The following is a 9,426-nucleotide window of genomic DNA, read 5'->3' on the forward strand; positions in this document are numbered from 1 at the left end:
TTTTTTTTTTTTTTCCCCTTCCTTCTTTCCTTCTTTTCTCCTTGCCCTCACCCCAGGTACCCTTTCCTGGACTTTGCTTTTCACAGCTGCTCTAACCTTGAATGAGAGGATCACAACACAGTGGGCAGTGAGCCCGGCACTGGGGCTCTGTCTTACCTCGCTGGAGCCTGGGCTGCTGTCTTCCCATGCTCTGTCACCTGTAACAGACAGAAGTGTCACCACGGCCTCGTCAGCATGAAAGAGCTCCCTGAGGACAGCCGTGACCGTTGGGGCCCAGTCTCACCCACAAAGGGAATCTTTCTGTCCACAGCCCCAGTCGGCATCTTATAAACCAGGAGAGAGGCCAGTTACGGCAGAAGTTGGCCATGGAGAGCACTTCCCAGGGCCTAGGGCCAAGGTCGCCTCCGTGTTAGTTCCCACATAGAGCCCGCTGTCCCGCGCCCAGGCACCGTCAAGGAAATGCGCTGTCCCACCCCAGGCACCATCAGGGAAATGTACAGTGAAGAGTCCGACTCAACGGCCTCATTGTTAAGACAGCTCCACCACCCTGACTCGGTCGACCCCTCTGCGGCTGACATTTCCCTAGTTGAATGCCCTACCCTCCAGGCCCTGGGTGTGTGACCCACTGCACACCCTCCAGCCTGTATTCAGCCAGCCGACAACCACGTGGCACCCACTGCCTCCTGCTGTGTCCTCCACTGACACCAGGCAGGATGCCCACTCCCACAGGCCCCACCCCACCCACAGCAAAGGGCCTTGCCGTATCGCCCATGAGCAGGCCGCATGCAGGCACTGAGGGTTGCACTGAGGGACCTGATATGCCCCAGGGGCACCGCATCAAGGGTGGGTGGGTGGCTGCCCCCAGCTACATGGAGTGGCAGTGGAGGGGTGACCTTAGGGAACCAGGCAGCCGGACGAGCTTTATTATTCGAATGTCTGGCAGTACCCACTCATAGTAGGATCCAAACTAAAACCCTCCCCATCGCCCGCTGTCCTAACCCGAGCCTCAGCGCGGGGGAATGAAAGCTCCTCGCAGAAAGCAATCTGCCCTTCAGCCTCCCTGCTCCGGCAGGCTAAGTCTGTTGGGAAAGCTTCTAGAGGCAAGCACTCAAACAAACGAAAATCATTACTGCAAATCCCCTCCTCCCAGCAGAGACCTGCCGTGGCTGGGGAGCAGTGTCTGCGAGGGGCCACGGCCTCGTCCCCTCCCGATGCCACCCCATCTGCAGATATCGGGGGAGTGAGGTCACCTTGGAGTGCAGCTTCCGGGCTTCCCAGCAGCTCCTGCGGCTGTCCCTCGGCTCCTCTCCCGGGGCCGGTCTGGCCTTCGGCGGGACTCTCGCCCTTCCTCACAGCAGCAGCAACCACGTCTGCCATCCCCTCCAGCCCAGCCGGGGCCCCACGCTCCATGTCAGCCTGCTGCCTCCTCAGATCCTTCAGAAGACTCCGGACAAGTTCTTCTGGAGACACAGAAGGCACAAGGACATGGGGCTTGAGCCTTCCCAAGCACACGAGGGCAGCTGGACCACAGGGCGTGAAGGCCATCCGACCTCCCTGGGAAACTTCCCACAGAAGCTGGCGGCAGTCAGTCAAGACATGGCTCCCTGTTGGCTGTGAAACCCAGGGTGCTCTGGCCGGGGTGAGGGGAAGTAGGAACCCAGAGCAGGACAAGTTCCTTAACCTGGCTGGGGACAGAGGGTGGCTCCAGGGAACCTCCCTCAAGGCTGGGCAGGATCTAGCTGTGAGAAGCTGCTTCTCTCTCGCCTGGAGAGCCGATTGCAGGCCCAAGGGAGTACACAGAGCCCAGCACCCTCCTGGGCTTGTGCCACTGTGGACACGGACAGCTGCCATTCCCCACAGCACGTTAGGGGAGAGCTAAGTGGGAGCCTTGGGCAGCGTGGCTGACCCGTCGCATGCACCACGGCAGCCCTGGCCCTGTGTGGTGCCCAAGACTCAGGAAGGGGAAGCTCAGAGTGTGCCCCAGGGCAATGGCACAGATCAGGCTCCACCGCAGCAGAGGGATATAGTTCCCCTCACACAGCCAGCTGGAGCACAGCTGATGGGACTCCAGAAGTTATCCTTATTAAGGGGCCCTCTCCCCAGTGACAGCCACAAGCTGGAGCCGGGAGGCCCAGAGCCCTGGGACATCCCAAGCCTCCCCCGGTGTCCTGTTGATGCCCAGGCCTCCACCCTCCACCCCTGGCAAGGAGGGACAGTGTGACTGAAGATCTTCCCTGCCACACGGCAGGGTGAGGAGCTGCTGGGGAGCTGACAGGACATGGGCCGCCAAACTCACTGAGGCACACAGCTGGGGTACTGTAAGGAGGGCCCGAGAGGAGGTGGCCACTGGGGCCTTTGGAGGCTGCATCTTTCGGGCTGGCCTCTTCCCTCAGGCTCTGCTTCCCAGCCACCACCACATGGGCAGCTGTGCTCCACCACACCCTTCCACCATTACACTCTGCAATGTATCCAGCAGGCAGGAGCTCAGATTGAGACCACGTGAGCCTGCTCCCCTCTAAGCTGTGCTGTCAGGAGTCTTGCCCAGTAGTGTGAGGAATGACCAACATGGCAGCCCCGGGTGTCCACCTGCACTCCGATGGGGAGGAAGGGAGGACGCCCAGCGCGAGGCAGGAGGGTGCCCATCTGCAGGGGCCCTTTCCATCCAAGCTGCACCCGACTGAATGGTGGAAAGGCCATCACCCCTCCCCTCCCCTCCCAGGCCCTTCTCCCTTCCCCATGTCCCCCGGCCCTATCCCCAGGCGAGGTGGGAATTTGTCTGTTGGGCTCCTTTCAACGTGGCCCAGGCTCCATCACCTCTGTGTGCTTCACCGGCTTTCTGCCCCTTCGTGTGCCTGACACTGCGGATGGATCACTTTACAGTCAGAGAAGCCAGGACAGAAGTGGTTTCCTAAGAGGTCTGTGCATCAGCTGCCCCCTTGGGTGTCTCCCTCAGCGGTGGGGCTGGGTGGGTGACACACGGAGGACAGGCGTGGCCCTGGGTGGGCAGATGGGCATCACCGGAAGACAGAGGTGTCCCTGGGGCAGGGGTGTAGGCTTAGGGGCTTCGGCACTGGGTTTTAGAAAGGAGCCCACAGTGCTCATGGTGACTTGGGTCTGGCTCCTGTGAAGCAGGAACTCGGTCCTGTTGTTTGGGCCCCACCCACGTGAGGGTGCACGTGTGTGGTCCTCACCTCAGACAGCCAGGACCTGTGGGGACACGTGGGAGCTGCTTCCAAACTGGGAGCCACAGCAAAGCAACTAGGTGAGGGGAGCCCAGCCCCACATCTGAGAGGGCTCGGCCTCAGGGGGATGGGCAGGCCCATACTGAGAAGGGAGAGATCAGAGGTGGGTGGGGGTGGCTGGGGTGCAAGGTGCTCCCCCAAGCACCCAACCACAGAAGTAAACGTGAGTCACCTTGAGGCGTCCGCCAGGGACGAGAACCCTGAGGAGACGTGTCCCTCACATGGCGCCGCTGTCCCCAAGCCCCTGCTTCCGTGGTGGACAGGCAAGGCAGTGGCCTCCATGGCCAAGCACAGAGGCAGTGTAGTAGCATAGGCGGCAGTCAGGCCAGGCACCACGGGGGACCTCAGACCCCGCGTGAGACCCTGTGTGAGTCTCAGCTGAGGGGTGGAGAGGGCTGTGGGCTCACAGGGAAGAGCACTTTCTGGGGGCCCCCACCAACCGGTGCCACCACCGTTCAGCCGACTGACCTCACTGCTCGGAGCCAGGCAGGGGCCCAGGATGATGGCACGGCTGGAGGCCGCCTCCTGGACAATGAGTTTTCTTTAAACGTGCACAGGTCACAGGGGCAAGCAGCACAGACCGCTGCTTTCAACTCGAGATCCTCCTGTCCCCGAAAGAGAAGAGCACCCACACAGCCGGCTTGGGATGGCGGAGCGCTGGGCACCTGGAGCTGTCCCTGAGGTGCAGGTGCTCAGGCCAGAGCTGCAGATGCAGCAGACCTTGGCGCACTGGCACCCCTTGGGCACCAGCCTTGGCTGGCATCATAGGGTGGGAGCCTCATGCGTAGGGTGGGTTCAGAGGCACCGCTGTGCTCTCTCTGAGGCCACACAGCTTGAGGGGGCTGAGAAGGCGGCCAGTGAGTGGAGAATGGTGGGCTTCTCAAAGGTAGGATTTCTTGTGAACACAAACGAGGTTTCCCTGATCAGCACCTGCCGCCAAGACAGGCATTTCTGAGCCCGGAAAGGTTTATACAGATGGTGTGTTTGTGCACATGTGTGTCCGCCTGTGTGCGTCTCTGTGTGCAGCGCGTGGGTCTGTGTCTGAGTGTGTCTGTGTGTGTGTTGGGGATATCCAGATGGTGTGTTTGTGCACATGTGTGTCCGCCTGTGTGCGTCTCTGTGTGCAGCGCGTGGGTCTGTGTCTGAGTGTGTCTGTGTGTGTGTTGGGGATATCCAGATGGTGTGTTTGTGCACATGTGTGTCCGCCTGTGTGCGTCTCTGTGTGCAGCACGTGGGTCTGTGTCTGAGTGTGTCTGTGTGTGTGTTGGGGATTTCCAATCCAGACTAACAAGGAAGGCCAGCTAGGAAGGAAGCCAGGAGAAAACGACACGCAGAGCACACCGCTACCAGCACCTTTCTTCAAACGTCTCAAGTCAAGAGCCCTCTGCCTTCATCAAAGGACAGGCCTGGAGCTGTGGCTGTCAGCTCCGGGGGCACTCGGGGGTCGCTCCAAGGGAAAGGCACACGGAGCCCGGGTCCTGAGAGGCTCACGGCTGCCAGTGGGGCTGATCGGCTCTGCCGCACAAGTAGTGTTTTGCCACAGCTGCTCCTTACAGAGCCCTGCCCCGTCCCTCCAATGACACGGAGCCACACACCTACCCTGAGTGCATCTTCGGGGTGAGAACTCACAGCGACCGTGTTCGCTGTGCCACCCCATGCCCCCCCATGCACGGCACGCCTGCTCTCTCTTCACAGTGCAGAGAACCATTCACAGTGTCCCTTGTGTCCCAGGGGACAGCTCGATTGGCCAGCAGAGACCCTGACTGTGGACATGGGACAGGAGAGACTGGCAGCTGCAGCCCCGGACCAGTCAGGGATAGCTGCAGAATGGAGCAGGGTCTGCGCTGGCCAGGAAGGTGGAGATAGAGTGCAAAGAGGATGTCGCTCATGGGGCAAAGTCAGAAGAGCCAGGCATGTGCCAGGGTCCACTGGAGCTGTCAGCACAGAGTGACTGGGCACCGCCACCTCCTTCGGTGGGCAGCACTGCCTCCTATCTGGGGCCAAAGGATTCCAGGATCCACAGGGCCTTCTCCCTTTTGCCGTAGTTGTGGCTGAGACTCTGGGCACCACCTGCCATCTTGTTCTCCCTTGTACACTGTGCCCTGGGCTTGCTGACCTGGACTCACAGGAAGCAGACCAGCCTGGCTCCTGGCGGGAAAAGTACTGTGTGGTATCCCAGGAAGATTCCACAGGGCAGAGAGGAATAGAGCCACAGGTGTGGGCTCCAGAGTCTCATGTGGGTGCTAGCCTGAGTCCTGACCCAGAAGGACCAGAGGTGAGTGTCACGATGTGTGAATCTCATTCCTCAGTTTTCTATCTATAAAATGAGGACAAGTCATTTACCCAGTACCCAACTTATCCTAAGTGTTTTGTAAATAACAAATACCATAGAGATGATTAGGCAACATGAGGGCTTGCGTGAGTCCTCCATTGCCTATTCCCTCTTTAAACCCATTCTGAGACCCAAATGCTTAAATCTATGGTAAGTGCTGGCTACATCTCCCTGCGCTTCTTGAGTAGGAAGCACAGAACACAACAGGGAGCCCAACCAGGCAGGTGAACTACTGCCTTGTACTGCACTCAATTGCCAATTTAAAATTATATATCATGAGACTGTCCTTGCCAAAGCATAAGCCTATACCCAAAAAGTATGAATTTCAGTTATAAAAGTCAGACCCCAGGCTCCACTGAGCCATCCATCCATCCAACCATTTTTCAATCCATCTACTCTTCCATCTATCCATCCATTCAGCCATCCACTCAGCCAACCATTGATATATCCACCCATCCATCCACATATTCGTCAACCTACTTACCCATTCACACATCTATCCCTCACCATCCACCACCCACCCATCCATCCATCCATCTACCCAGCAGAGACCACCATCATCCATTGTCCATTAACCACCCACCCACCCAATCATCTATCCCCGTATCTACTCATACATCTGCCCATCTCTCCATCCATCCCTCCATCCCTCCATCCATCCACCCATCCCTCCATCCATCCATCCATCCATCCATCCCTCCCTCCATCCCTCCATCCACCCATCCATCCCTCCCTCCATCCCTTCATTCATCCTTCCATCCCTCCCTCCATCCCTCCATCCATCCCTCCCTCCATTCCTCCATCCATCCACCCATCCATCCATCCCTCCCTCCATTCCTCCATCCACCCATCCATCCCTCCATCCCTCTGTCCATCCCTCCATCCCTCTGTCCATCCCTCCACCCATTCCTCCCTCCCTCCATCCATCCATCCCTCCTTCCATCCTTCCATCCATCCATCAATCCATCCATCCGTCCATCCATCCATTCATTTCAACAACTTGTCTTGGGCAAACATTGTGTTTAGAGCCCAGGAGGTTTTCTTATAAGAAATGATAGCAAATTAAAAGCAAAATTTTCTGTGGAGTTACAATATTGTATACACACACACACACACACACACACACGGCATAGGCCCAGAAAGTCTCAGGCACTGGAAAGTACAGGCAGACTTGGACCCGGCCAGCTCCTAGGACACACCGGAAGGTTGGCTGAGCGCATCTGCAGCTGCTCACCTTTCCTCCTCACAGACGATCACCTGTGCGGTCACACTGGCAAACTGTCTTATTAAAGTATTTATACAGGAAGTTCCTTTCCTGATTTCAGCTAAACAGCCTCCAAACTGTTATAACATAATTTATTGGTAAACCATTCCCTGTATTGTATTCCCACAAAATTAACAATTACATTTGACATAAATATTATGTCTTTTCACTATAAACCTTTAAAATATAAAAACCATAAAATGGTACTTTTTTAAAAAGTATAAAACATTCTTATTTGTTTTTAATTTCTAAATAAGGGTAACCCATTTAATTTACTGATTTTTAAGAGATAAACGTAAATTATATCTTTTGAAAAAACCCTTACAATATAATTTTGGAATATTGAGTTACCCTGAGCAAAAAGTGTCAAGAATATATTTTAAAAAGAAAGTTAATAAAATATGAAAAAATGAGGTAGAATAAAAAGCAAGCAAAACAATTTTCAATGCAGGCTAAACCCATGGAAACATGGAGTTTAAGTGATCTGTACTGCAGCAACACAGCATAAAGATGAGAAAATGCCATCGTCTGAGCGAAGAGGCTGCCGTGGCCAGGCTCCACCGAACACAGGCCTGCTGGGGACGGCACTGCTCCTGCAGCCACAGGGCTTCCCGGAGCGCAGCTGTGAGACCTACTGTGGGTTCTCAAAGCACCTTTCAAGGCAGGGAAGTGGATCAAAATCTTTATGACAACTCTTCAGTAAGTGCTGAATGAAGACATGATCTGGTAGATGCCAACAACCAGAAAATCCAGCCAGCAAGCTGCTACACTCTGAGTGCTCTGGTTAGCCAAGCAAGAGCTCTGGGTTTCTGGAACCATCCTTGATTTGCTGGTGTCAGTCCTGTGGGGCCCAAAGACACAGCCCCTGACACTTGATCTGGTGCCAATAGCAGCAGGCCAGTGTGCAGAAAGGAAGGAAACTAGGTGGATGGGGAGCCTGGTGGCCATGCTGTGAGATGGCAGGAGGGTGGGTCCAGCATGGGAAGCCAGGGCCGGGCTGGGAAACTCACAGCAGCCCAAAGCACCCACTGTGCCACTCTGCCATGCACTGCCTGAGGTGGGACTAACATAAGGTACTGGCACTGGCCAAAGGCAGCTCAGTCAGACTGGAAATCCTACAAGTCCACAGCAAACATGACAGTCTCCCAGACAGTGGTTCACCATGGAAACCCAGCGTGTCCCGGAGCCAGACCTGGGTTCATAGCCCCATCCTGTCAACACAGTCCTAGAGGTCTAAGGCGGCCTGTCCAGCCTCCTACCGTCTAGTGTCTCACCCATGCCAGGTGGAGTGAACCATTTCCACATGCATGGTCATCAAGGAGTGAAATGCATAGATAGGTCACCTTCCACATGGCCAACACTCGGTGTCACTGATCTAAAAGGCCTCTGTCCTAGCAATCTGTCCAACACTCACGGTTGAGAAATGTTCCCTCTTGTGGTCAGCACACAGCTGTCCTTGGCCTGTCTTCATCAACCTCCCATTAGAGGACAAAGGCCCCATGGTCCCAGGGCAGGCACATGCATCGTACAAGGAGACACCTTCTCCACAGAGAGGTCAGAGGGGAGGAGCACACTCAGCGGGGCTCCAACAATGACTGTGATGAGAAGACACATGCAGTCCGCTTCAAGATGTGTGGTAAAACACAGTCCCTGAAAATCACCTCCTGTCATCTCTAAAAGCAGGCTCTGAGGTTATCGTTGTGAGCAGCTGCCAGGGGACACGGTGGCGCCCTCAGTGGCTGCTGCACATGTGCCCCGGTGAACGTGCCCCGCAAGCCACATTCACACACCTCAGCACTGCGCTGATGACCTCAAAGGCACCACTGTCAATCACCTGAGGATGAACAGGATGAGGAAAGACCAAAAGTCCAGCCGTGCCAAAGGACAGAAGGATCAGCAGAGAGCAGTCAGAAGCCATGGGCTCCAAAGCGACTGTTCTTTTGTTCCATCCTCTGACTGTATAATTCTGATATGCGGCCAGCTGATGATGACATTTTAAGTAGATTTGATGCTTCAAGTGGGCTCCGGTAGGGCAGTTACATGAATGTCAGGACCTCCACTATGTTGGGCTGGAAAGGGGCTCAAGTCACAGTGACCGTGCACATCCCCACTGCAGACCTGACCCACCGAGCCTGTGTCTCTGTGGGGCCTCCCAGGCCAAGTGCTGCAGCTCTCGAATGTGAGCAACAACACAGAGAGCCCACCGCAGAACTGCTCTCACCGGGCATGGGTCACACACAGCAGCTTCTGCTCCTGAGTGGCTTCATTAGCGCATCTACAGGACAGGACACAGTTTAGCCACACTTGGACACCCATTGTCCTCACCATCCTCACCATCATCACTTCCCTTACCTTTACCAGCACTCACCACCAGCAATACCACCACCACCTTCACCACCACCATCATCACCCCCACTGCCACTACCACCACCACCTTCACTGTCACCACCTTCACCATCATCATCACATCCCCACCACCTTCACCGTCACCACCTTCACCACCACCACCTTTACTACCACCACCATCATCATCATCACCCTCACCACCATCACCACCTTCACTATCACCACCTTCACCACCACCATCA

The 9,426-nt window shown here is 55.8% G+C and overlaps 1 protein-coding gene across 1 annotated transcript in view; it reads right to left on the minus strand.

Moving 5' to 3' along the window:
- The window catches only part of Ptprn2 (protein tyrosine phosphatase, receptor type, N polypeptide 2), a 496,397-nt gene that overhangs the window by 306,241 nt on the left and 180,730 nt on the right, over positions 1–9,426 (minus strand). The window contains exons 8-9 of the mRNA XM_005414104.1: positions 1,251–1,460; positions 157–197 (exon numbers count right to left, since the gene is read on the minus strand). Of these exons, the coding sequence (XP_005414161.1) occupies positions 157–197; positions 1,251–1,460 (251 nt within the window). The remainder of the gene's footprint in view (positions 1–156; positions 198–1,250; positions 1,461–9,426) is intronic.

The sequence above is a fragment of the Chinchilla lanigera genome, unplaced genomic scaffold (assembly GCF_000276665.1).
Source record: "Chinchilla lanigera isolate Chin_1 unplaced genomic scaffold, ChiLan1.0 scaffold00178, whole genome shotgun sequence".
In the NCBI taxonomy this organism is placed as follows: domain Eukaryota; kingdom Metazoa; phylum Chordata; class Mammalia; order Rodentia; family Chinchillidae; genus Chinchilla; species Chinchilla lanigera.